The sequence below is a fragment of the Leopardus geoffroyi genome, chromosome C2 (assembly GCF_018350155.1).
Source record: "Leopardus geoffroyi isolate Oge1 chromosome C2, O.geoffroyi_Oge1_pat1.0, whole genome shotgun sequence".
NCBI classification, from domain to species: Eukaryota; Metazoa; Chordata; class Mammalia; order Carnivora; family Felidae; genus Leopardus; species Leopardus geoffroyi.
The window spans coordinates 10,616,090-10,643,826 of record NC_059333.1 but is presented as its reverse complement, the minus strand read 5'-3'; the positions used below and the strand labels follow the sequence as shown (position 1 = coordinate 10,643,826).

Below are 27,737 nucleotides of genomic sequence, written 5' to 3'. Positions count from 1 at the left end.
ATGTATTAAGTAATTTAGATCTCCTACCTTCTAGCATCGTTATCTCTATCTTACGGGTGGGAGAGGCTGGGCCCACAGTTTAATCTGTTTCCGAGTGTGAAACAGAACCGGAACTCAGACCCAGGCGGTGTGGCTCCCCAGGACGTGCTCAGCGGCTCCGCTAGGCCCCCTGTCTGAACACGCCTAACCTGAGCTTCCCACCCATTTCCTGCCTCGGCTCATTGGCCATTATTTCTTCGGATCCCACTTGCTTTGTGTCCTGACATTCTTCATGACCACCCTGCGGGCCATCAAAGACCACGACAAGGCAGTGACAAGAACCGCGAAGGAGTGTTAGATGGTGGTCCGTGGCTGGGAGGTAACTTGGTCACAGAGTCGTGAGACTGAAATACTAGCGTTGCACGCGGTAGGTGGTGAGGGAAGAACGTGAAACAACTCACCACCGCTACTCAGGGCTGACTCGTGTGGTTTCAAGAAATGGAGGCGGATGACGGCGACCGGCCTCTTGAACGTAGGCGCACCTTTCCCACTCTGTGTTTGCAGGTCCCACGTAATTCTTTGAAATCAGTTATTACTTTTATATAGGCATGAGAGCGTGCTTCCTTGCTCCTTCGTGCCCAAAGAAGCTGCGCCGGGGGGCCTGGGCTTGGCCTCGGCGCTCCTGGCCTCAGAAGCCAGGGTGTGCTGGCCCCCCGGGGAGGAGAAGGCACGGACGCCAGCCCGAAGGCCAGCCCGCCCGTGAAGAGCTTGCCGAAGGTGTTGTGCGTGCTGCGGGGCCTTCCTTTGGCTTCCCGCCCTCCATCTCCGACACAGACAAAACCAGTGTGATGAGGGTGTATGTACTTGCCAAACTGTTTATTTGCCATTCGCTAAGCGAGGAGATTGGATTTACAGAAGAGACTGTGGTACAAAGAGAGTAAGGCTCCCGTGGTCCCCGGGCAGCAGCAGGCCAGCCGCCCTGCACAGGCTGGGCCCGGGGAAGGCTCCCGGCAGAGGGGAGGCGGCCACTCGGACAGGAGCCCACGCACGATGGGAGCCACCCCCCGCCCTACCCTGTCTAGAAACACCTTGGAGAGGGGCTGGTGGGGGTGTTCTCTCATACCGTATCTGGTTTAAAACTCGCGATTGACAGTTTCCTTTTGGGAAGGATGCAACGCGTCAGTACCGGGGAGAAAGAAAGCACACACACATTTCCAGGAGGCTTTGCGAACAGATCCAGTAACCGCCGTGCAAATACACACTAGGTGGGTGGGGCCTGTTGGAGTAAGACTGCGTTTCCCATTGTTACTTTGTCAATAGAGGTGTTTTACTGCCGTTTCAATTTGGAAGTTTATTTTGTTTTCCATTGATTTTTATACATCCAGAATAGCACAAATAACCAACAGTTCTTTTTTTTTTCTTTTTCTTTTTTTTTTTTGCACATTCATTTCCCCTAGAACAAAAAGTGAACTTAAAAAAAACAAACAAACTGGAACCATGCTATTAGCTCTTTACAAAAGTGAATAAAAAGTAGCTCATCTTTAAGTCTAAAATAAACAAAGTAGAAAGAAGCATTTTTTTTTGTCTACAGTATTTAGCAAACATAAGAAAAAGTCCTTAGAAACACACACAAAAAAATTGAAAAAAAGTTATTACAGGTATTAACAATATTTTATAATGAAGCTTAAAATCTATTTACATACATAAATACACTTTGTTGATGCAACTCTTCTGGAAGGAAAAAAAAAAATGCCAGTTGATCAGCCTCATCAATACTGATCTGGCTAAAAGGAGGGGGGGGGGAACTCCAAAAAGACAAACAAAAAAACCCCAAACGATTGTATCCTGTAGGTAAACAAAAAGGCATTTGTTCAGATGTAAAAAACGTTTTCTGAGATTATCGTTAAACTGATTTTTCATGTATAAAAGACCCCAAATATGTCATACCCCAGAAAACAAAACCCACCAAAAACAAGAATCACCAGGACGGAATGTCCTAAGGAAGCAGGTATTTCAGGACAGAAATCTGCAAGCATAAATTGCAGGACATTTGAGTGAAACCATTCATTTCCTTTCTAATCAGAGCATTGCTGTTTATCTGCACAGAAACCCGAGGCAGCAGAAAGGCTGTCTATTAACTCACTGATTGTAATTTGCCCAGGAAGGCTTCTGTTGCTGTACTTGGACAGCAGGCAGATCCAAAATGGTTGGCAAGGTCTCTGTTCTGCTGGAAGAAACCCATGGGCAGGAGAAAGGCTGACTCACCATGTTCCTTTATGCAAAGGGAGGAGAACGGCAGCTCCTCGTGTTCTGGACATTTGGTGCGGAGTTGGGGTGTGTGTGCTGTCTCCTCAAATAAAGCGGGAGAACGGAGGAGGAAAGGGAAGCGAAACAGAGGAAGATGTTACAGGCGCAGGGAAGGAAAGAAATAGAAGTAATGTAAGAAATACAAGTAATAAAAGAAATATAGTGAGAAAAACAAAAAGAATGAAAATGCATGTTCATGTTGAAATTATAAAGGCACGAATGAGCAGTAGAAATGGCTTAATCTTTCTTCTCTTGGACCAATGTTTCCAGATACATCCAGTTATGACATTATTGGCTTAAGGGTCTCCTCGTTTAAAGGGACACCTTAATGTACCTGAAGGCAACCAAAGCAACTTCTCAGGAGGGGGAAAGGCATTAAGTGTGATGTGAGGCCTATCTCCAGAACAAGTAACGTCTGACTTAATTTTTTTGGACCAGTTAAGTACTACATTTGCTGGTAAGGGACTGTGAAACTCCGAATGGCCAAACCAGTGGGTCTACAACGAAGTGACAAGCCCTCCTCATACATGCCTTTGAGAGTAAAGATCCAATGTGAAGGATCCTCTGATTCCCCCTCTTGGGCATTAGGCTGGTTTTCAGTTGGAATATCTTCAGGTACCGGAATTGAAGTGAAAAATAGAAATTGTTTTTTCCTTCATTTCCCCCCCAAATTTTGTCAGGTCAGATACGGTCACATGTGCTGAAAAGAATGCTTCAATTCGATTTGGTAAATGGGCTGAAGGTCCCTTTCAGAAATAAAAAAAAAAAAAAAAAAAAAAAACCACAACACTTAAATTTACTGACATTCAAGGGTAATTTTGCTGTAAAAATGTGATACAGAATCAAACATCAAGTTGAGTTGTGGAGAGAGGATTATGTCTAAGCTGAAAATGAATATATTCTGAGTTTCTCCAAGATCTGTTTTAGCTCTTTTCTAGATAAGAATGACCTGACCGACAAAACAAACTGTTTTACTCTTTCTTACCAAAGTGCTACTGCATCTATGTAAAACAAATAATCAATATATATATATATATAAGAAAACTCAAAAACAAGTTGTTTTAAATAAGACCAGCTGTTTTGCTGCCTGCAGCCAAAGATCTTTCTAATTTGAATCCTTAAATTTATAAAATAAAAATCAAACACTGTTCTGAAGTCCTGCTTTCAAATACTCTTCAGAGTTGACCTGAAATCATTTCAGCTAATGTCAGAGGTACATTAAATAACAACCAGATCATTTTGAGCACACATATGTCAAAATCAGCAGTTAGTATTTAGGAGTTGTACAACAACTGCATTCTGACCGAATTCTCCAATGAAAATAGTGCCATAAAATTTACAGTGACATTGGATACTTTTGAATCGTAGCCATGGGCAGCGGTGGCGCGAATTTCTCCTGTCCCGCTGAGGCACGGAGAAAACTGCACACACACACCCCACAAGGTAGGTGAAAGCAACGCGAGGGTGGGCGGTGGACGGGCAGCGTGGCTCGGGAGTCCGGCTCGGGCGGGACAATGCTTTCGCATGCGACTCCACCTGGGCACACACAGGGAGACTGGCCTGTTCAGGTCTGCCTCTAGGCCCACCCTCTGAAACTTCGGCTGGAGACCTGTGGGCATCAAAGGCACCCGGTCGGTAGTTTCTTCCACTCCCAGCCTTGGGGGACAGCCACACGTTTTGTTCTGCAGCAACGAACAGGGACTGTATCAAACAGGACTATTTTCTTGGAGCTAAAAAATCTGAACTCTGGATTCGGACGATCTCCTTACTACCCCAGAAGGGAGCAGTTAAGGAACCCATAAATTCATTCACTGGCTTCCCATGTGGATACTTCTCTGCCACACAGCTTACTTTGGATTTGTTCGGTTATAAAGCATGTCTGAAATCATCAAGAGCCCGTGGAGGGAGCAAACTGCTAGGCAGAAAATAAATCCTCTCCAGAGGTGCAATCATTGGCATCTACCTGAACCCTCTGGAACCAGATCTGACCTTCTCTGTTCCAAGGGAGGGAGTCAGATAGGAGACCCTCTGTTGAGCTTGGCCGAAAATTCCATACTTCAGATCCTTTGAGTGGCCCTCAGTATCTAAAAAGCCTATTAAAAACATTGCTGCATTAGCTACCAACTCGTTTGATTAACATGAAAGGGAGTTTAATGTAAACAATATTTAGATAACCCGGTCATCTCAATGCCTGTCCTTTTTTTCCAGCCTTCTTCAATGTGACACATTTAACTTTGGCTACTATCAAAAACAAAAATGTAGTACTTGATATTTTTCTTCTTAATATAAGTACATTTAAATAATAAAAAAAAGTATCAACACATAAGTAAGTGTCTAAACATCAAGATACATAAATATCTAGGGATTCCTTGTGGGAATACAGTAGTTGAAAATGACCCAAAGCTGTAGCTGTTTCTCTAAAAGAACAACTACACGAAAGTCCAAAAGAAAAGTTAAATAAAACTTACAGAAAAAGGAATATTTCTTTCAATTGTCAAAGCAAGAGAGAAGCAAGCTCAAATATATATATATATATATATATATATATATATATATATATATACCACCCCAAATGCAAATACGCATTTTGCAATTTATAAGGTGCTGGAAAAGAAAATTAAAAATATGAATTAGATACCAAAACAAGAGGAGCTGCATTCCCCCACCCCTCCCCGCCCCAAACCAAAAATTCCATTCTTTGGAATAGACAACTTGGTTAAAAAGTGAAGTCAAGGGTATAAAATCTTTCTTTTATTCACAGCATCGCTAAATCAGAAGCATTCACAGTTTCCCTCTGGGAATCTTCCTGTTTGCCTTACGACGCGTCCGCGTGGTGGCGGAGCGGACACCCTCGCGGGGGGGGGGGGTGCGGGGGGGGGGAGGTCGGGTCGGGTTCGGAAAAGGGGAGACGGGCCCACACGACGGCGCTCCGCACGTTTCCGGGGGGCGGGGGGCGGCGCGGAGCGGGGCGAGATCCCAGGGCCCCCGGCGCGGGGCGCGCTTCCCGCCCCGGGCCCGGCCTCCCCGCCCAGGCGGGCCGGCCGTCTGCGGCCAAGGCCGGGCCAGGGCCGGGCGCCCCTCCCGCCGGCCGCCGCTGGGGCCTCAGTAGGGCCGCCACACGGCCTCCTCGAGGCGCGCGGCGGGCGCCATGTTGGTGGGCGAGTTGCTGTGGCTGCCCTCGGCCTCCACCACGTCGCTCTGGTTCGGGAGGCTGGGGTTGAGCAGCGCCGAGCCCGTGGACGCGTTGGTGCAGGGCGGCAGGATGCGCGGCGGCGAGCGCTCGCCGCCCACCATGGAGAACTGGTAGGAGCCGGCCGAGGCGCCGTAGTACAGGTGGTAGGAGGGCGAGCTGGCCTGGAAGGGGCCGCCCTGCGCCTGCGACGAGCCGGGGTAGGGCGGCGGCAGGTACGTGTGGTAGCGCGTGGCCGAGCTCATGGCCGACATGCCGATGCCGATGCCCGACGTGACGGGCGTCGGGGAATAGGTGAAGGCGCCGGGGTAGTGCATGCGAGGGTCTGAGATGGAGGGCAGCGCGGGGAACTGGCGCGGGTCGCCGAAGGCCGTCAGGTCGGGCGCCGCTGCGGGGTGGGGTGGGGGGGGAGAAGAGAAGCGTCAGGCGCTGGTGGAGGCCACGCCCCTCCCGCCCACGGCCACGCCCCTCCCGCCCGCGGCCACGCCCACGTGATTACCCACAATGCTGCTGTCCCCGGAGCCCGGGGCCTACCCAGCATGCTAGTGGGCAGGCAGGTGGGTGGACGGCTGTATAAGACAACGCGTAACGTGAGCTCGTGTGCGATACCACGTTATTGTAAACGATGTAATGTAACATCCAATACGGTAGATACAATACGTATGATTGGATATCGGTGTATCCGGGTTGACAAGCCCGCCTTCCAGCTGCTACCGATTTTCGCATGGCTCACAAGCTTACTTCTCTACATGGTTGAAAGAAGTGAAAAGAAGAGTATTTCCTGACGTGAAAGTCCCGTGAAATTCAAATTTCAGTGGCCACACCGACCATTTGGTTGGAAGGAGCTTTGCTCATTCTTTGATGTATTATCGGGGCTGCTGTGGAGCCACCGCCGCAAAGTTGAGTGGTCGGGACACGGACCGATCGTGGGACCCAGGAAGCAAAAATACCTACTATCTGGCCCTTTACATTAAAAAGTTGGCAGAAAGCGTAAAATACCTACTGTCTAGCCCTTTACATTAAAAAGTTGACCAGCCCTCTATCATCAGTATATTAATATGCCAATATTAATATAAGTGTAATCTGTGATATGAACATAATAATAACAAGATGTAACTTATAAAATTATGCAATGCTAATGTCAAGGATGCATGAGCAGATGAATATTAATAGAATATATCCTACATAATATGACACTGTGTTATAGTAATATATAATAACAATACATTATACATAATATTTAGGTTGAATCATAGGAAACTGCTGTTTCTGTAGGCCTCAAACAATTAAAAATTGGCAATTTCTTATGATTTGCTCTAATGCGTGCCATACTAATGACTTGAGAATGAGTGGCAGTGAATATCACTACCGCTCTCTCCCCTACGTCTATCTTTAGACTTGTTCCACATTGGTAGAAAGATACAGCCTCAGTTTCACCTGGTTCGCTTCGTTGGTTCTGTGCTTCACTGCTTTGTTAACACAAGTGGCCGCAGGGCCTTGATGTATATACTCCATTTTTGCACACGTTGAAGTTTTACCAGGAATGGCAAAGCTTTGTCTATAAAACTCATTTTGTTAGGGTCATGCATTTATGGTTTCAGAAACCGGCTTTGACCTTCCCTGCATCCTTCTGCATTTTTCTCAACCACAGGCTGCCCTTGGGAACTACTAGGGGGTCTGGATGCCAGGAAGTGCTCCCTGTGTCCTGTAGATCAGTTTCTCAACAGTAGCACTATTGACATGTGGGGCCAGATAGTTATTTGTTGGGGCTGTGGGGGCTGTCCTGTGCATTGTAGGATGTTTGGCAGCGTCCTTGGCCTCTGCCCACCAAATGTCAGTGGTGCCCCCACACCCCGCATGGCGACAACTAACAATGTCTGTAGACCCTGCCAAATGTTCTGGGGGTAGGGTGAGGGGGGCAAAGCCACCATCTCCCCCGCCCCCACTGAGAACCACCACTGTAGATGCAGGATGGTGTCCTGGGGTAATTTCTGTTCTTCAGAAAGTGACATCAGCAAATCCAAAAGGACGAAACGTTTTAAAATGTGTTAAGTTCTGAAACCAACGTATAAAATAACTCCAAGCTCAGGATGGCATGTAGCCTGTGTCCTTTTGTGTTCAGGCCCATAGAGCAACTTAACGGAGCCAAGAGTTTGCTCTGAAAGGAAAGCTACCAGGGTGGATTAATCTGTTTTTGGAAGGCATCCGGGGTTGATCAACTTCCTCATATTTCAAGCCTATTATTCCAGCAGGGAGAGCTAGTGTGCTCCTCTCTCTGCCTGTCTCTCTCCCCCCCCCCCCCCCCCCCCCCCCGCCTTCCCCTTCTCCCTTCTCCTCCTTCCCTCTCTCGAATGAACTCCTCTGTAAATTTGGGGTGAATGTGATGAGGAGGTCTATACTCCTCATCAGAGAGGTAATCAAAGTTTATTGAAACAACCGAAGTCTGCAGCCAATCTCTCTGCTAATGAGGAAACCAGGAGTCTGCCTTTCAAACAAACACTGCTGTTAATCTTTTCAAAGCGAGTCAGACATGTGGGCAGGGAAAACGCTGGGAACTGACAGTGGTTCTCGAGCTGCCCTTCCGTGGCCACGCTCTCGCTCGTCCTGAAGCCAGGCCGCACCTCATTCCACAGCGTTCGTCCCTGCCCGCTTTCTGGGGCCGTCTGTGAGCAAGCTGTGTGTCACTTGTTTTTGCTCACACGGAGAGCTGTGACAGGAAGCTTGACTCCATTTTTCCAGTGAGATTTCTATAGTCGAGGGAGAAGCATTAGGCAAATGCAATCAATTTGTTGGCATCTGATGCAAGAACTCTGGACACAGGCTAATGACTCTGCCCATTATGCCTCTTGCTCCATTTGCCCTGAGACACAAAGGTGAATCCACTGGAAAAATGAATGAAAGGTCACCCTGTTTCATGGCGATGTCTGGACATGTTCTGCCAGTGTGTTCCAGCTACTACGTGGTAACCTGGTGATAGTACCAAGTTACCGTAATCCCGAGTGAGTCCGCGGTTGGTCACGGATGTAAGTAATGGAATGATGTTACGGTCTCAGCTGTCAGGGGAAAATAGCTCTTTCATTTGGGGGCAGGATATCTGAAAGATCTTCAGTACGGCCCGTGATTCTTCTTCCAATGCCACTCCACCAGAGGCCATCTGTTTGGTCAAGCCATCTTTCCTCACGCATTTTGATAGGGAAAGAGCTGCGGCCCTCTAGCTACGTTCCGATTCAAATGGTCTATTCAAATATTTGTTGCCATTTTTATGTCCAGTCTGACATTTCCTACCAAGCCCCACAGCCATGCACCGTTCACCCCACCTGGCTGTAGCTCATGTGTCCCTTCGGCTGGCCCGGTGCCCCCTTATTCAACAGCGTGTGAGGGTGGCGACCCCTAATATCCACAGGGAGCTCCTAAGAAGTAGGAAATCTAGGGATTAGGAGGTTCAGGTATCTTCGTTGGAAATGTTTCCCCACCGATGGGGCTAAATATTTGCCGCGACAGCTCAAGTGTTCGTTCTGCAGCTTGACATGGATGAAAGCTGTCCCACTCAGGCCCCTCCCACTGCCCCCAAAGGATTAAACAGCCTGAGCAGATAATGGCTGCCTTAAAAGGATCTTTTGCATGACTCAGATTAATGCATGCTGTCTGTCGCCCAGGTTGGCAGCTAAACATTAATTTTTTTTTTTTTTTTTAAGAAAAAAAAAAATAAAGGAAAACCTCCAGATGACATCTCTTTTCAGACAAGGTGTGGAGACTGTCTGCAAAGGAAAGAGGGGGAGACCAGAGGGCAAGGCCCCCTTCGCAGAAGGAAGTCCAGGTGGGGCTGGGGGCGGGGAGAGGGGCAGATCTCAGAGCTCTGGGGCGGGATTAAAAGGAAAAGCAGTCAGAGAGCCGTGTCAGGTTCTCAAAGCCGGCAGACTGGCAGCCACTTTTCTTTTATGTGTCCCAACCCCCCACTGCCCCCAGGCATATGACAACACGTTGCAGGCCTGTGCTCCAGGCTTGAATTCTCAGAGGGAGATCTGCCAAGTTGAAGAGCAGCGTCCCATGCCCTTCTCTGCCACCGGGGGAAAGCTCATCTGGAATCCTCTCCGGCCCTCCCTCCAAGACAGTCTTGGGCGCTGAAATGGGACGGGAGTTTTGTGTACTTCACACCCTCATGCCATAAGACGTCCTTCCTTACTCCTTGGGTAACTGAAGTCCTGGTTATTCAGAAGTGTAACAGCGACACGGGACTTGGGAGGGCATGCTACTCGTTCCTTAAAAAAAAAAAAAAAAAAAAAAAAAAAAAAAAAAAAAAAGCCACCCTCCCATCTGAACCCTGGTCAGTTGGAGCAGCTGTCTCCTAGGGCTCTAGAAGGTGCGGATCTTGGGTGCTGACCAAGTCAAAAGTCTTATGTAATAAACTCCAAGGGACCCACAGCAGGCACATTTCCAAGGAAAACAGTAATTGTTTCAGATGTAGAGAGCCGAGCAGCGCCACTGAGAAGAATCAATAAAAGTTGACAAGTGCCTTTGGAATCAAACTAGTCCTGAGGGAACAGAACTTCTAAAACAACAAGCTGAGCAGACGTCATAATTCCTAGGCTACTTCCTCAACTCCTCAGCCCCCAGCAGGTGCCCTGAAAATACTGGCATTAATAGTCGAAAATAACGTGGGAAGTGGGCGCCCAGGCTGGCTCTCCCATTTCACTACAGTGCCCGAGAATACCCGAAGGCAGTGGTTCTCAGCTAAGGGGGCAGTTTGGGACCTCTGGCTATTGTGGCAACGTCTGGAGACATCCTTGGTTGTCCTGATGGGGGGTGCGGGGTGGGGGACGGCTGTATCTAGAGGCCAGAGATGCTGCTAAAGATCCTACAGTGCACAGGACAGCCCTCCACGACCAAGAATTCTCTGGCCTCAGTTGTCAGTGGTGCTGCAGTCGAGAAGCTCTGGGAAGAAGCCAAAGCGTTTGGTGAAATCTCGAGTACTCACAACTGTCTGGAAAACACAGTGTTACCCAGAGCGTTTAAAATGGCGGACAAGAGGCCTTGGCCCCTTTGCCTGCCCCCTGATCTACTCTAATCGGATCTCAAGGGCTGAAAAGCCAAAACCACCACCCGCTTCCCAACACACGTGAAGTGCGCTTGCGGGCTTCCCAAGGCTGAAGTTCTCGGAGCTGTTTTCACAGTCTGGCCCAGCTCCAATTCCAAAGCTCCAAACGGGGAGTTTCTTCCTTTGCTTTTAACAAAGGAATTTTTCTCTCACTCCGATTTCCCTGCCCACGAGCAAAGGTGAGTGCCAAGCCCAAAGGTCTCATAGGTTACATGACTAATATTTAATGAGCTCGTATTAACAACAATTATGCTAACCACGACACCCAAGCCTTCCATTCTGCTCCTCTAGTCTGGTGCGAACATCCCTTCATTCGAAATATCTCACGTGGGGGCGCCCGGGTGGCTCAGTCGGTTCAGCCTTCGGCTCAGGTCATGATCTTGTGGTCTGTGAGTTCGAGCCCCCGCATCAGGCTCTATGCTGACAGCTTGGAGCCCGGAGCCTGGAGCTTGCTTCGGCTTCTGTGTCTCCCTCTCTCTGTCCCTCCCCTGCTCACGCTCTCTCTCTCTCTCTCTCTCTGGCTCTCAAAAATGAATACATGTTAAAAAAAAAAAAAAAAGAAATCTCTCACGTGGGGTATAGCACGGGTACCCCAGTGTTGTTCACATGGCCTCTGAAAGCTGGCCACCACCAGATGGACAGTTCCATCAGAGTTCTAGAAGCTGATTACTTTGACCTTGTGTATTATTAACCCTTCAGCTGCTACTTTGTCTGCCAAGTGTGAGCAAGCCCAAAATGCCCACAGAATCAACTTCTGCCTTCGCATTCATAATCCCCGTCTCAAGGTGTCAGGGAAAATCCGCGCACGGGTATAGGACTTAGACAACCTTGTCTTTAAAGCACGTTTTACCCGCCCCCTCCCAAATGACTGCCAGCCCCTTCGGGCATCTCCAGTCTCTCGAACCTTCCACTCTAGCTCGACTTCAAAGAGTGTGTTCGAGCAGCTTACTTGAGAGTCGACTGGAAATCTCCGCGGAGAGGGTTGTCATGCCGCTGGCCCGTCCAGGCGAGATGGGTGTTGCTGGGTGTACGGAAGGCGAGGCGATTGATCCCAGGTACTGGTAGGACTGGTCATAGGACCACGGTGGGGACGGCTGGATCTGCCTTGTGTCTGCAGAGGATTGGAGAGGTCAGTCATGCGTCAGGTGGGGTGGGATTGAAGAAAAGAAACCTTTTAATAAAAAGCTAGTCACCTTTGTTTGTCCTACGTCCTGTGGCCTGTTGACCGGTTTGTATTAAGTCCAAGTATTTGCTTTTGTTCGAGAATCTCCCCCCTCCTCCCAAAGTTACTGAATTATCGTTTGTGTGAAATAGAGTTTATTCTCGAAGATTTCCCCCGGATGACCGTTCCTTCCAAAGGTTTCACCTGATCACGCTCATACCGACGGGAGAGGTTGAAGATGCTTTCCAGGTAGGTGTTCCCACCCACCTGTTGAACTACCACATGTACTGGCCGCCCAGCTTTACCGCGAGTTACAATTCTCATCCTCCGAAACCTTTTATCAACTCAGGTGATCACCTATCCATCTGTAGTCAGTAAGCAAAAAAGAACATAGAGCTTTGATTTTTTTTTTTTTTTTTTTTGGACCTTTGGCAAAAATACTCCAAGGGCTTTTAAATGTCCTCCGTTTACGCGAATTCTCTCCCAAGGATGACAGAAAAGAGGGTCTGGCTGGGAAGCTGGTGATGGGGCCTGGGGACTAGTTCACAAGCCCAGCAGTAGTGAGCTAGCCCTACCAACCCAGACCAACTGGTACCAACCCAGACCGACAGCTGTCCTGCATGTTTTCAAGACCTCCAGTTTGCCGTGTTTAAAGGGCAGAATGTTGAGCAAGTATTTTATAGATGGCCAATAAATGAGGCCTGGGAGAGAGAAGAGACAAAACTCTGACTTCAGAAGATTTAGGTAAAAAGGACTTTGTAAATTTGACTCCAGCATTCACAGGAGTCTTAGTTTCAAAAGCATCACACTGTTTGCAGATGAAATGGAGGGGAAAAAAAAGGAACAAACCCTCTATTCTTAGGCAACACGTGTAAGCAAATTTAAATGGAATGCTGGCCCGCCAGAGAGAGCTTTCCATTTTTTTTTTTTTTTTTTTTTTTTTTAGGGCTAAACATCGATTTTCTCTTTGTGTCCCACCTTCTCTGTGGACCACACCAGTCCCCAGGGTCCTCATAGCCCGGGCTGCATGAAGCCGGGAGTCAATCTAGAAAGAGCAGTGTTCCTCAGGAAAATACCAGTCGCAAGCTGTGTATGTGCCAGGACATAAAGAAGTGAGTTATTCCTACTCGTTATAAAACGTCCAGTTCTACTTCCAACGGGGAATTTGCGTTTCCAACAGTTTAAGTTTGCTGTCTTTGTTGATCTGTTGGCAGCCGTCAAAGCAGGGGTTTGGAGACCCAGGTCTCCTCCCCCACCTTCCTGCCCGCCCCTTCCCCTTTCCCTCACGTGGATCCATTTCTTCCTTTCCTGTAAAATAGCTCCATTTTGGGGGGCACCCGGGTGACTCAGTCGGTTGAGCGTTCCAGCTCTTGATTTCAGCGCAGGTCATGATCCCCGGGTTGTGGGTTCGAGCCCCGCTTTGGGCTCCGTGCTGAGCACGGAGGCTGTTTGGGATTCTCTCTCTCCCTCCCTCTGCCCCTCTCCCCCGCTCGCGTGCACGCGCGCTCTCTCTCTCTCTCTCTCTCTCCAAAAAATAATAAAATAACTCAATTCTTTAAGTTTGAAAACTCTGGGGAAATATTTTAACTTAGAATCTCTGCAATCTAATATTAAAGAAGGGCCCTCATGTCATTCTGAATTTGGGGGAATTTGAGCAGAGGGCAAGGAGTAAGAGAGCTGGTCCATTCTAAACTCAGTGCAAATGAATGTTCAACTACAGCCAAAGATCCTGCAATCTTACAGACAACGGTGTTTCCAATAATTGTAAGCAAATAGCAACAGCAGGATGTTCTGCATCCCCCTGTTACTGCAAGCGTTTTCTTCCAAGTGAAGAATAAAGTGTAGACTCAGATATTTTTGTAAGGCATGCATATGTCTTAGATCTACACATTTGCTGCGGGAATATACAGTACTCAAATATTTTAATCATTTAAGAAACAAACAAAAGAGGTTTTATAATTGTCATAAAGCCCTCCGGGGTGTGAATTGCGGTTCAGTAATTCATGCCTTGCTGTGTAGACAGCCCAGCTTCCCCTAACCCCGTGTCTAAAACCACAGTAAGCATAAAGTATTAGGCCATGATTCATGCTCTGTCATGTTTTACTGTAGTGAAAAAGTTGTGCTAGGCTTTTCTAAACTCATAATTAAACCGTGCAAACGTTGCATAATGTTTCACAGCCTTTTAAAAATATGCTTTGGTAAAATGATCTTTATGATTAAAGTCCAAGTTCTCTGATTGTGTTTTTTTTTTTTTTTTTTTTTTTTAACCCAGGGTTTTAGATTCAACATTCTTACTCCACACACAACATAGCTTTCCAGTGTGGAGGAGGGATAACACTAAAAACCCAAAGGACCCCCGTCCGATCACTTTCCATTCATATGACCGTAGTGAATTGGGTTTGGGTTCATTGCCAGCGATAGGCCAGAAGGTGGTGATGGCGAGCTGCTCGTGCCAGGTGTTTGGGTGTTTTCTAATTCTACAGGTATTATTAATAAAAATCCAAAAGCAAAAAATAGAACAGGACACTAGGGCCAACGATATGGTGTATGATGAGTTTACTGCTCAGTCACCATTCTTGCTCTGATGAGGCCGATGTGAACACAAGAAAGCAGGCAGAGAAATGGCAGTGCGGTGGGCCAGCGCTGGAAGACAGGATATGATCTCCAAGCCCCTGCCAACAGTAACAGCGCCGGATTCTAATTCAAACAGGTCCTACACAGTGTTTCTCTGCTTCACTTGTACGCTAATCAGACTTAGGAAGGAATCCGGCGGAAGCGTGGGGTGAACAATGGTGCTCTTAATAATAAAGGCAGCCATTCTGGGACGAGGAAGTAGGCCGGGAGAAGACGGAAGTGATCCAGAAAAGACCACAGGCCGAGGAAGAGGACCACTGTCAGTCATTCTCCAGAAAGTAGGGCGACTTGTTCTTGAAGGGAGGGCCTCCGATAAGTCACGCCATCAAAAAGGACCGAAGTTTTGTTTTGTTTTGAAATTTTGGCGTGTGCCCCGCATGTGCTAACTTAGCTAGTAGTAGCCTGATGAATAAGACCAAGGTGGCCCCTGCCCCATTGGAACTTCTAGGCTGGTATCAGTGAAGATCCTGAGAGCAGATGATGCTTGGGAAGGTTTCTTGCTATTGCATGAATCGTCATGTTGAGAGTTTTTTTCGTGTTTTCATTCACACTGATTGGTTCGTCCATTCATTCATCCATTTCATAGGCTGATGAAATTATTCACATCCTCATTCGTTCATGTTGCCCATGAGGATTTTCGCTTTGCTAGGGTCACTGTTCGGGGGACTCGGTAGTGAGTGGACTGTAGTCCTCGCCTTTAGGGAACGACAGCTCGTGAGGGACCTGTGTCCAGGCGAACTGATGGATGGTCTGTCTAATCTGGGCTTGCACACAGCTGTTCCCAGGTCAGAGCTACCCTGATGGTGTTCCTTATACACTTCTGTTCCGCCTCAGAGGAACAGGCTAGGGAAAGTGTCTAATTGAAGTCCTAGAATAGATTTCAGCCCGAATTCTGCCTGTACCCTGGGCAGGTCATTTCTTTTCCCTGCTACGTAGTTTTCCCACTTCAAAAAGTAGTGGCAAAGGGTAAGTGAGGTAAGCTATATATAAAGCAAGTAACCCAGTTTGGGGCCACATGAAATGTCCAATTAGTCTGAGTAAGTTTTATGATTATATTATGAAAAAGGAAACTAGGGGTGCCTGGGTGGCTCAGTCGGTTAAGCCTCCGACTTCGGCTGAGGTCATGTGAGTTCGAGCCCCATGTTGGGTTCTGTGCTCCCCTCTCTCTCTGCCCCTCCCCTGCTCACGCGCTCTCTCTCTCTCTCAAAAATAAATAAACATTAAAAAAAAAAAAAAAAAGGGAGGGGCGCCTGGGTGGCTCGGTCGGTCAAGCCTTCGACTTCGGCTGAGGTCATGTGAGTTCGAGCCCCATGTTGGGTTCTGTGCTCCCCTCTCTCTCTGCCCCTCCCCTGCTCACGCTCTCTCTCTCTCTCTCAAAAATAAACAAACGTTAAAAAAAAAAAAGGGAGGGGCGCCTGGGTGGCTCGGTCGGTCAAGCCTCTGACTCTTGGTTTGGGCTCAGGTCATGATATTGTGGTTCATGAGATCGAGCCCCGTGTCAGGCTCTGCGCTGGCAGCGAGGAGCTTGCTTGGGATTCTTTCTCTTCTCTCTCTGCCCCTCCCCTGCTTGAGCTCTCGCTCTCTGTCCCCCCTTTCTCAAAGAGAAACATTTAAAAAATAAAAAAAAATTGAAAAAGGGGAAGTGAATCCATGCTAAGGGATTCATCTGATACATATTGGTAAGGCCATGCGCACCTGCTCTAGAGCGAGGCTCAGGTAATACCGTGCTGTTCACTGAGAACAGGGCTTGCCAGCTGGTCTCCAGCACCAGAGAGGAACTGGGCTTGGACGATTAAGTGGTAAAGGGTAAGAAAACCGGATATTTGAGGTCAGGATAGCGGAGGCAAGGATCCACTCTTAATCAGTTCATGTTGCCACTAAGAAAACTACCGGAGGGGAGCCTGGGTGGCTCAGTCCGTTAAGCGTCCAACTCTCGGTTTTGGCTCGGGTCATGATTTGACGGTTCGTGGGTTCGAGCCCCGCATCAGGCTCTGCACTCTCAGATCCCTGCACTCCCAATCCCTGCTTGGGATTCTCTCTCTCTCTCTCTGTCTCTCCGCCCCTCCCCTGCTCGCACACGCTCGCTCTCTGTTTCTCTCAAAACAAATAAATACACTTAAAAAAAAAAAAAAAAAACCACTGGATTAGGAAATTTAAATTTGAGCCTTTCTGCCTCCTATGTTTCTCAGGGTACATAATGTTTTGATGCAGCTGCTCTACTGAGGCCATCTTGTGATGGGTTATTTTCAGCTTTTTGAGCATCATCCCTTCCGTTTGGAATGAGGCCAGAGAAGGGGGATGTTGGGGATCGGACGAGGCAGAAGCAAGAGCTCAGAGAGCTCCGAGGCATACGCCACTCAGTAAGAAAGCAGAGCGCTGTCGCCTTTTGATGCAGTGACATCAAGAAGTCGCCAGAGTGAGGGGCGCCTGGGTGGCTCAGTCGGTTAAGCGTCCGACTTCGGCTCAGGTCATGATCTCGCGGTTCGTGAGTTCAAGCCCCGCGTCAGGCTCTGGGCTGATGGCTCAGAGCCTGGAGCCTGTTTCCGATTCTGTGTCTCCCTCTCTCTCTGACCCTCCCCCGTTCATGCTCTGTCTCTCTCTGTCTCAAAAATAAATAAAGGTTAAAAAAAAAAATTAAAAAAAAACAAAAAAGAAGTCGCCAGAGTGAGAAGTGACCCTATCAAATAATTGCTGTCAAGGTGTTCTGCTTCCTGCTGCACCTCTGAAACGTAAAGAGCGTCGGGGGCCACCAGTCCCATCCCTACAAGAAAAAAAAGCTGAACAGACCGATAATCCATGACTTTTCTTAGTCTATTAGAGAATTGAGACTATAGGGCAAACCGCCAGCCTGAGGTCCTGAGGGACACGCGACTGTAGAAATTCGCACTGAGGGTCTGCGTGCCAGGAACAGAAGCTACTGGGGCCATAAACTGGTAGGAACATTTACATGGTCATTTTTATAAATTGTTGGAGACTGAGTATAGGCACCCGTGAGAATAAGAAACCTCTGGGGGCTGTAGTCTTATGTGTGTGTGTGTGTGTGTGTGTGTGTGTGTGTGCACATGCACGTGTGTGCATGTGCGTGCGTGGGGGGGCGGGGACACTCTCATGAAGTTGGCCTCACAAACTTCTCCAGGTTTCATGGGATCCAGTATAATAACAGCGGGTCACAGCTTAAAGACACCATTTAGGGAAGTGTTCTTAGGGAAGTCCAAAGACAACAAGGGAGACAAGGACATTAGAGGAATTTGAATCCTCTGGCATCGACAGTTTCAGTAAACATTATACGCAGCCCAACTACTAGCCAGATGCACATAAAATCTCACACTGAAGACCTGTTTACCTCCATTCCCATGACCCTGATACATCAGGCCCAGCTTTCAAATTAGACATAACAGGGCATATGCCAAAAGGTAAGAGAAGCAGTCTGAAGAGATACAGTTGGCATCAGAACCAGACTCAGATATGACATAGAACTTGGGAATTCCCAGACGGGGGATTTAATTATGATTAATATGTTAAGGGCTCTACTGGAAAAAGGAGACCGCATACAAGAACAGGTGGGTGATGTCGTACGGAGATGGAAACTCTCAGATACAGAAGGAAATTCTGGAAATTAAAAACATTGTAACAGAGGTGGGAAATGCCTTTGACAGGTTCATCAATAGACTGGACATGGCTGAGGAAAGAATCAACAAGCTTTAAAATATGTTAAAAACTTCCCAACCTAAAAGGTGTAAAGAGAGAAAAGAAAGAAAAACCACTGCAAACAAACAGAAAAAACCCAAACAGAACATCCATGAACTCTGGGACAATTTCAGAAGGTCTGACATATGGAGAGTGGAAATACCAGAAGGAAAACAAAGAGAAAACAGTGGAAGAAATAATTGAATTATTAATGGCCAATAACTTTTCTTTTTCTTTTTTTAAATTTATTTTTAATGTTTATTTTTCAGAGAGAGAGACAGAGCTGGGGGAGTGGGGGAGGGGCAGAGAGAGAGGGAGACACAGGATCCGAAGCAGGTTCCAGGCTCCAAGCTGTCAGCACAGAGCCTGACACGGGGCTCGAACCAACGAACCACAGGATCGTGACCTGAGCCGAAATCAGACACTTAACTGATTGAGTCACCCAGGTGCCCCATAATGGCCAATAATTTTTCAAAATTAATGACGGACATCAAACCATAGATCTGAGAAGCTCAGAGAACACCAAGGAAGAGAAATACCAAACAATCTACAGAAACACCTTACTTAGAGAGCAAGAAGGATAAGAATTACTTCCAAGTTCTCTTCGGAAGCCATACAAGCAAAAAGAGAGTGTAGCAAATATTTAAAAAGTGTGAAGAAAAAAACCCCAAAACACCACCAGCCCAGAATTCTATACTCCACAAAATTATACCTCGACAGTGAAGGAGAAATAGACATTTTCTGACATGCAAAAACTGAGGTAACTTATCCAGCACAACAGCCATGCAAGAAATGTTACAAGAAGCTCTTATAAGAAAAGGAAAATGTAGGTCAGAAACTTAAATTGACACAGAGAAAGGAAGAGCTTCAGGGAAAGAATAAATGAAGGTAAAATAAAGTCTTACTTTTCCTGTTCTTAGCTGATCCAAAAGATAACTGTCTAAAATGACATTAGTGATATTAGATGTTAGAGGGAATACATGTTGGATGGTCACAGCAGATGGACAAAGGATATGAGTTGCAGTAATGACAGAGTGGAAGGAATGGTGTAGTGTTATTTAATGGTGGCTTCGATTCATTATACATGTGGTTTGCAAACTCTAGGGCAAACACTAAAAACGGTAAAAAAAAATTTTTTTTTAAGTTTATTTATTTTTGAGAAAGAGACAGCATGAGTGGGGCGAGGGGCAGAGAGAGGGAGAGAGAGAGAATCCTAAGTAGGCTCCGTGCTGTCAGCACAGAGCCCGATGCGGGGCTTGAACTCACAACATCATGAGATCGTGACCTGAGCCAAAACCGAGAGTCGGACGCTTAACTGACTGAGCCACCCAGACGCCCCTAAAAACACTCTTCTTAAAAGGTGCAATTGATAGGCTAAGAGAGGATATAAAATGGAATCATAGAAAGTGCTCCGTTAAAACCAGAGAAGGCAGAAAAAGAGGAGAAAAAGAGAACAGGTAAATACATATAAAGTAGTACAAGCATGGTACGTATGACTCCAACCATATCAATAATGACTTTAAATATGAATGTTCTAAACGCACCCAGTTAAAAGACAGGAACTGTCAGAGTGAATTAATAACAAGGCCCAACTATATGTTGTCGACAAGGAACCTATTTGAAATGTAAAGACCTGGGTTAAAAGTAAAGAGATGCACAGACGCCATGCTGACAGTAAGCCACAGAAAGGCAGGGTAGCTCTAATAATTTTATACAAAACTGGCTTCAGGAGAAGGAAAAATTTCAGGGATAAAGAGGGGAAATACGTGATGATGAATGAGTCATTTCTCCAAGAAGATGTAACCATCCTTAATGTGTGTGCACCTAACAACAGAGTGTCAAAAAACATGAGGCGAAAAGTGACTTTGAACTACAAGAAACAATAGAAAAATACTCTTCTAGCAACGGATCCATCAAGCAGGCAGAACATTAAGGCACATTTGACCCGAACAGTACCACCAACAAGCTTGATGCAGTTAACATCTATAGAAGATGCCATTTAACAACAGCAAAAGACACTTTCTTCTCAACCTCACGGGGAACATTCACCCAGAAAGACCCCATTCTGGGCCATAAAACACCCTTAACAGATCTACAAGAGCAGAAATCATGCACAGTGTATTCTCAGATCCACATGGATTTAAAGCTAAAACGACAACGTCGACAACAGAAAGTTAGCTGGAAGAAGTATCTGGAGCTTCGACAACACACCTCTAAGTAACCCACGGGGTAACGACGAAGTCGCCAGAGAAATTAAAATGCACTTTGAATTAGATGAAAATCCAGCTGATCACAATTTGCGGGATGCAGCAAAAGCAGCGCTCCGAGGGAAATTTATAGCATCGAACGCATATACTAGAAAAGAAGAAAGATCCAGAGTCGATGATCTGAGCTTCCACCTTAGGAAAGTGGAGGAAAAAGAGCACACTAAAGCCAAAGCAAGCGGAAGGAAAGAAATAACAAAAATGAGGGCGGAAATCGATGAAATCGAAAGTGGCAAAGAAAATCAACAAAACCAAAGGCTGTTCTTTGAAAAGGTTAAGACGGCCCACTTTGTCCTCGGTCCTCAGACCCCCGCCGGGCCACCCAGTAGAGCCTGGCCAGAGACCCCTCTTGGTTCTGCTCTGACCAGCCACCTCTGGGGTCTTTAACGCCCACCCTCCAAACCCGGATTCCCAGCAGCGCCCCTGAGCCCAGGGCGTCTTTTCTCAGCCCGGGGCCGGGAGGTCGCCAGCTCTGGCGGCTGGTATAGTTAGAGGGCCCTTCCTTCGGCCATCCAGCTGATATCTTTAAAAGCTGCGACCTTTTGGTAACCTTTCAGAGCCATTTAAAAACAGAGACCAGACAGTTATGTATGTCATGGGGCCCCAGCATCTATTTTTAAAAGGGCCAAACCTGCTTGGTGAACATACAAACCCTTGGGGCTGTCCTGGTTTTTTTCCCTAGAGGATTTTTTTTTCTTTTCTTTCTCTTTTTTTTTTTTTTTTTTTTTTTTTTTTTTGCCCTCTTTCTGTTTGGAAGACAGCAAGGTGCTTCCCAGGGTGCTCTTCAGATTCACCTCAGTCATGGGGAGCTGGTGTAATGCCCTCTTGGATGCCTCCAAACGCACAACAGGATATGACTCAGGGCTCAGAGATGTGAGTCAGTTTCCAGGGTGATGTGTCAGGGCGGGCCCGGTGGTGGCTTGCGTTTCCTTGTCTGGGACCCTTGGGAAGGAAGATCGGGGCTCCCCTGCAAACAAAAGGCTGCCCCCCCACCCCCCAGACACCCTGCACCTCCCTTCAGAACCCTGTGCTACCAGTGTTCGTGGCCCCTGGCGCTGGGTGGTTCTCTGTCCTGAAAGAGGCATTTCCCCGAAGTCCCACTGTCTTCCAGCTGTGTCCTCCCGTCTACGAGGCCTGCAGTCAACGCCACACAGCCCAAGAGGGCGGGCGGGTGGGCGGGCCGTCACCTAGAAGTGCGCCCAGGTAGCTGACCCCGCAGTGGCGACTTGTTGCTATCAGCGAAACCCCAAGATGATGTGAGTCAGCTCCCACCAGTTCTGGATCCTGGAAAAAGCGAGGTTGTGAAATAGCTCTGGTATTTGCCAACCGTTGTCTCTGCCGGCTACAGACATCTTGGTTAGTCATGTACAGCTAAGATGCCTTCATTGTTCCAGCAATTACTCCGGAGGGAGGCATCCAGCACCAAGCCTGGGCAGAGACCTGCCCGGGGATGCTGCGTTTTAAAGGCCTTCAGGGTTTTGAGGGGTCCCGTCCGGATCAGGGGGGGTGGGGGGGTGGGGGGAGGAGGGCGCGGCAGAAGGGAAGGAGGGAGCCGGAGCCCCATGGCCACGTCTCCACCGTTCACAGCCTCCGGGACCCATGTTCCGAGCCCCGCCAGGGGGACGGTGGGGAGGTGCCGGGGCTCTGCGGTCAAGGCCACCGGGGTCGGGGTCGGGGCGCCGGGAATCCAGGAGGCCGGCTCTTCGCAGCAGAGCCGCCCCCAGCCCCTCTCCTTCCAAACCTCCGTTTCCTCGTCTCTAAACTTGGGGGCAGCCGGCCTCACCTGCCTCACAGGTGTGAGCGTTAATTAATGTTTGTGGAGCCGCTTTGAGAGGCACAGATGAAAGGCGTTCTATAAACGCAAAGTGCCGGTCCTCATTAGAGTTGCCAGACGCTTCCCAGGGGAAACAGCTCAGCCCTCGCCACGAGGCCTCTCCTCTCAACGTCTGGAGAAAGGCTCTGGACTCCGGCACGGTTGTCTCCGAGGAAGGGTTTGGGGGGGGGGGCGGCGAGTCACCGGCTCCTAGAAAAGACGGCCGTGTGGATGCACACCTGCTCTTCCCCGCCCACGCTGTGTCCCCGAGGCAGAGAGAGAGAGAGAGAGAGAGAGAGTAGCCTTCGGTTCACACGAGGTTGGAGCCGGGGGGGAGGGGGGGATCACGGTTTCGAGGGGACAGAAGGCACCTTCTAGTCCTCCTCTGTCCTCCCCCGCAGACGGATTACGTCCCCGTACTTTGTTAAGCAAACGTCCCCTGCAGACACCTCTCCCGGAAAGATTCTCTGCATCTCGGCCCCTGAACACACTTGCCAGGTCCGAACCGATTCTGCAGGTGGGCTGGGTGAACTTCTCTAAGGCCAGCCCATCTGTCATGTTCAGATGAGTCCACGGCCACCCTGTTATTTTCCCTCCATTCTTCCATTTCCCTCTCCTCCAACAAAAATCTCAAAACACGGAGGCTAAGGATGGCTTTCGGTTCCCATCCGCTCACTCTCTAGCCCCTTTGCCCTCCTTGTGGCTCCTGGAAAAGGAAGAGCCAGAAATTCCGCGTCAGCAGCTGGGAGATCTCAGGCAGCCTCCAGCTTGCGCTCGAGCCCTGGACATAGAACGAGGACCCTCACTCACAGGGATCAAATGACAGACACCTCGAAGTGGGAAGCTACAAGCGGGAGAGACACAGCATCACCTGGCACAGCCCAGAGCTAAAGAAACGGAACCTTTTGAGGGAACATTCCACGGGGCTGGCGCATGCTCTAAAGAGGACCGTACAGGTTTGAGCTTCGTTGGTCCATGGCACAGGGCGGGAGGCTGTCGAAGCCAAGCCACGATCCAGACTGTCGATGGGAGGCCAGGTGCCGATGAGGGGGAGCCCATAGGACTTGCCAGAGGGACATCAGTGGTCTGACCAAGCAGATTCAGGAGGAGCTGGCCCTTGAGGAGATCCTATTAAGTGAGGTGGCCAAGCTTCGCTAGGGTCCTTGTGATGCCTCAGGGTGGTGGCAGGCAAGGAAAAAAAAAAGGAGTGATGCTAGGTCTGGGGCCGCGGGGGCTGCAGGGCCACCGGCCCCTCCCCCGTGAGTTGTCAATATTGGAGAGCACGCTTTTGAGCCCAGCTCAGAACGAGATGTGGCACTCAATGGCTATCGGTCCTGTCATTCTGCGGCCTGGCTTCCTCGGAGACCACTCCATCCAGCTCTGCGGCCCCCGGCCCTCCGTTGTCAGCATGCCGCCCTCCAGCCGACAGCTGGCCTCCGACACATCTCTGGTGGGGGACACAGAGGCAGCACGGGGCAGAGATACCTGGAGGCCGCCCTCGCCACCAGCCCCGGTGGTGGCTTTCCCACGGTGCGTGCTCCCGGCTGCAACCCTAGATTTCACCTCAGCACTCGTGTGGTTTTGTAGAACGTTACGACTGTTGGGCAGATTTTAGAGGGGCTGAAGCCGTTCAGGCAGCCTCTGTGTCTTCTCCCATGTAACACAGGCCCTGCTGTTCCTTACTGGAATTTTAGGCCGGACACTTCTGGTTTTAAGCAGCAAACTCTGAAGCATGGCATTCTAATAAAATCAGGAGTCCTAGGGGTGCCTGGGTGGCTCAGTCGGTTAAGCGGTCGACTTCGGCTCAGGTCATGATCTCGCGGTTTGTGAGTTCGAGCCCCGCGTCGGGCTCGGTGCTGACAGCTCGGAGCCTGGAGTCTGCTTCGGATTCTGTGTCTCCCTCTCTCTGACCCTCCCCCGTTCATGCTCTGTCTCTCTCTGTCTCAAAAATAAATAAACGTTAAAGTCAGGAGTCCTATAGATGGGGAAGCAAGAACGCGACACAATATGATCTAGAGAGTGCTGGCAGGGGGTGGAATGGAGGCTTGGTGAGCCTTCCGTCTGTGTGGCCCCCAAACGTTTCCAGGATTTGGGACCCGCGGCCTGGGGCTGTCCCTCAGGGAGTCGAGAGGGCCTGAGGAAGAACATAGCAAGGGTGTCTGGGAGCCTGAGAGATTAGGGCTGAGCCCGGACTCACCCTTCACTCACCGTGTGCTCGGGCAAGTGACTTAATCCCTTGGAAACTCAGTTTCCCCAGCCATGAGGTGCAAAGTGCCCTCGAGCCCCCTCCCCGGGGAAGACGCGGTTTCACAGTGAGCCCGTGCGAGGCTCCAGCAGGCTGCACACGGCAGGTTACGGAGAGGAAACAGAAGCCCTTTCTCCTGCCGAGCACCAGCCTCCTTCACCGGGAGCACCGCGCCACCTCCCGCCACCCCGCCCTGCCGGCCGCAGCACCGAAATCCAAAAGCCGAGCTTGGCCAATGGAAGGCGCATTGTGCTTTCACCTCCCGAGGTGGGACTCCCGTTGAGGGGCGGCAGCTCTTTGCTAAAGAGCTCCCATTCCGTGCTCCCAGCCCGAAGCAGAGAAGAGAAAGTTTCCCAGGCTGAAGGGCCTGGCCTCCTTCCATAAACTGCTGGCTCGGTGTCTGCTTCAGCCTTCTTCTGTTTTCCTCGCGCTCGCTCCTGTCTGTGCCGTCCCGCCGTGACTTTTCTTCCCCTACCTGCACCCCGCTTCTTGTTTTCCTTTCCCAGCCGTCAGGCCCGGCTCCGGAAATTCCCAGCCGGGAGGCCAGCGCCCTGGGAGAGCCGCCCCTCGGCCCCTCTAGCACCTGCCTCCCAGCAGGTGTGGGGCGATTCCCGGCCATCCCTTGGCCTCCAGTGCTCTGAACGGACATAACCATGAACTTCTCCCTCTTGAAGGGCACTGCCAATTCCACTGGGCCTCGGACCCTTCGATTCTCCCACTCTGCCGTGTCGGAAATAACGGCAGGCCAAGCGCACAGATTCTCTTCACGTGGGAGGGGCGTTCCTTCCCCCCCTCCCCCGCCCCACCCCCGGCCACCCTTACCGGAGACACGAGACATCCATGATTCACGGATTGCCTGTCTTCCGCTGGTGGTCTCAGAGACACAGCAGGATAGAGCTCAGCATCATCTTTCATTCCTAAAGCTCAACATGCTCCTGACCCCACCAGCTCTGGCTTATTTTTCACAGACCTGTTTTTGGAGTGTTCGCTGCACTTCTTAAGTTCAAGGCTTCTCCATTCATAAAACCCCCCCCCCTCCCCCCCACAAATGGCTCTCTAATGCTGCTCTTTGTTTTTCGGCAATTGCTAAAGTATTGGGCTATTTGCCATCGGAGCGACACAGTGAAGAAGAACAACCCCAAACAGTTTCCTTAAAACGAACGGGTTCCCCCGCTAGTTTCTTTTTTTTTCTAAAGTTCACTTATTTTGAGAGAGACAAAGACAGCGCAAGTGGGGGAGGGGCAGAGGGAGAGAGAGAGAGAGAGAGAGAGAGAGAGAGGGAGAGAGAGACTCTCAAGCAGGCTCCGTGCTGTCACTGCAGAGCCCGATGCTGGGCTCGATCCCACAAACCGTGAGATCACGATCCGAGCCGAAATCAAGAGTTGGATGCTCAACCGACTGAGCCACCCGGCCGCCCCGTCCCATGCTGGTTTTGAGTTCTTCAGAATAACTGGGTTCCTTTGGCTTGTGAGCCAGGGGGACTTGCTATCAATCTCCCCTGCGGTAGCGGACAGCCCCCTCTTTGGTCTGATGCCTCCGCCGCAGCCCTCTCCCCCACCTGGGCGCGAGCTCCGTGCAAGAGGAATTTGTTCACTTAAGTCTGCAGCGGCTCCGCACCCCCCGAAGGACTGACCTTCAGGTGAACTAATTGGGACTGCAACAGATTAGTAACACAGGTTGTGGAGGTGCGCTTTTGCTGCATAAAGGAGACCTTTGAAGATAAGAGCTGTGTGCTTTCACAAGCTCATCCCTGGTGCTCTGAACAAAGGACACAAACTAATAAAGTCAGATTCATCTAGGGGCAATCTACACTCGCAGAGGAATATCACCCCAAACGGATTCAGAAAGGCAAATGGAAATCTGCCGGAATTCTTTTAAACTCCCAACACAGATCTCGATTTAAAAAATGACACACACACACACACAAAACTCTTGGTAATAAGCAGACCTCTGATGATCTAAAGATCCACAGTTTCATTTATTGACTTAGAGAAAGTAAATGGCATTTCAAATACAACCTTCATACTTTAATAGATGAGGTCACCCTGAGAAAGATGATACTGAGCCCGGCGGTGGGAAACCTCCCTCCAGAGAACGGCTTTGATTTACAAGGTCAAGGAAAGCTTTCTCGGAGAAGCAATAGGTTTTTCAGTGACTTGGGACTAACATGGAAGAATTTAGAAAAAAAAAAAAAAAAAAAGTAGAGTTTGAGACAGCAGACTAGGAAACTCTTGCTCAACAAAAGGGATGACCTGCGGAGAGCAGAAGTGAAGAGTCAAAACTGATTTGCTACCAACTATAGACCCCTGAGATCCGCCCCCTTGTTGCAGGCATCGAGGTCCTGTGCGGACGGCGAGATCTTTGTGAGTTTCCCAGACTGGCCTCAACGGGGGCTGTTTCTCCTCCAGGGGACATGGGGCAGTGTCTGCAGATATTTCTGGGCGTCACAACTGGGGTGAGGGGTGCTACTGGCACCTAGAGGGTGGGGGGGCGGGCCAGGGGTACTGCTACACATCCTGCAAGGCACAGCATGCCCCTCCCCCACGGCAGAGACAGATCCGGACCCACGTGTCAACGGTGCCTTAGGAAAACCCAGCCCGGGGTAGGCACGCACCCCAGGCACAGCACAGATGAAACCGAGGGGTGTGAGGAGATAAGGGGTGTGGTGGGAACCTCCGGAGCCCTTGTGGGAACCAGGGTCGCCGGAGGCCATTTGTCTGCCTGCGCGGCATCAGCAGTCATGCCGTGCCCAGGGAGAATTCTGTCCCCACGCCAGGATCTGGGACGACTCTTTCTCACAGTCTCGTGGCCCAGCATCCAGACTCGGAGCTGGCACGCCGCGTCCTGGGTGAGACGCAGGTGTAAACGACCAACGAGATCACTCCCGAGCTGACCGTCGGCTTTGCCACCTGGGAAGGGACAGGCTACTGCTTGCCTTTCCCAAGCTTCCCGGGCATGAGTCACATGGGACTAGATAATGATGCAAATCACTGTCAACATTTCTAAGGTTTCATTCCAACGTCTCATGGAATGATAGTGCAGAAAGCAACCTCAGAGCCTTTCTGAGCCAGCCCCGTTTCAGAGAACACTGAAGCACAGACAGGTCAAGTGGCTCTCTCTGTTCTCCAGGGCAGGCTGGTGACAGGGCAGGGACTGACCTTCTGGCTCTTTGTAGAGTGCTGGTTTTTACTATGCGATCATTGAAGCCATTACTGCTCCCCTGGTCTAGTTACCATATACTAAACACACACACACACAAACCTGGTCTGGACTTCAAAAGGAAGGAAGGAAAGAAGGAAGGAAGGAAGGAAGGTAGGAAGGAAGGAAGGGGCTGGATGTAATTGCTGAGCACAGAGGCCAG

General features: G+C 49.4%; 1 protein-coding gene across 7 annotated transcripts in view; it reads right to left on the bottom strand.

Moving 5' to 3' along the window:
• Positions 1-1,310: 1,310 nt before the first annotated feature.
• The window catches only part of RUNX1 (RUNX family transcription factor 1), a 260,177-nt gene continuing 233,750 nt past the window's right edge, over positions 1,311-27,737 (bottom strand). For all 7 annotated transcript variants that reach the window (XM_045501443.1, XM_045501444.1, XM_045501440.1 and 4 more), the window contains 2 exons: positions 11,521-11,682; positions 1,311-5,864 (listed from right to left, as the gene is read on the bottom strand). In XM_045501443.1, coding sequence (XP_045357399.1) covers positions 5,389-5,864; positions 11,521-11,682 — 638 coding nt within the window. In that variant the 3' untranslated portion in view covers positions 1,311-5,388. The remainder of the gene's footprint in view (positions 5,865-11,520; positions 11,683-27,737) is intronic.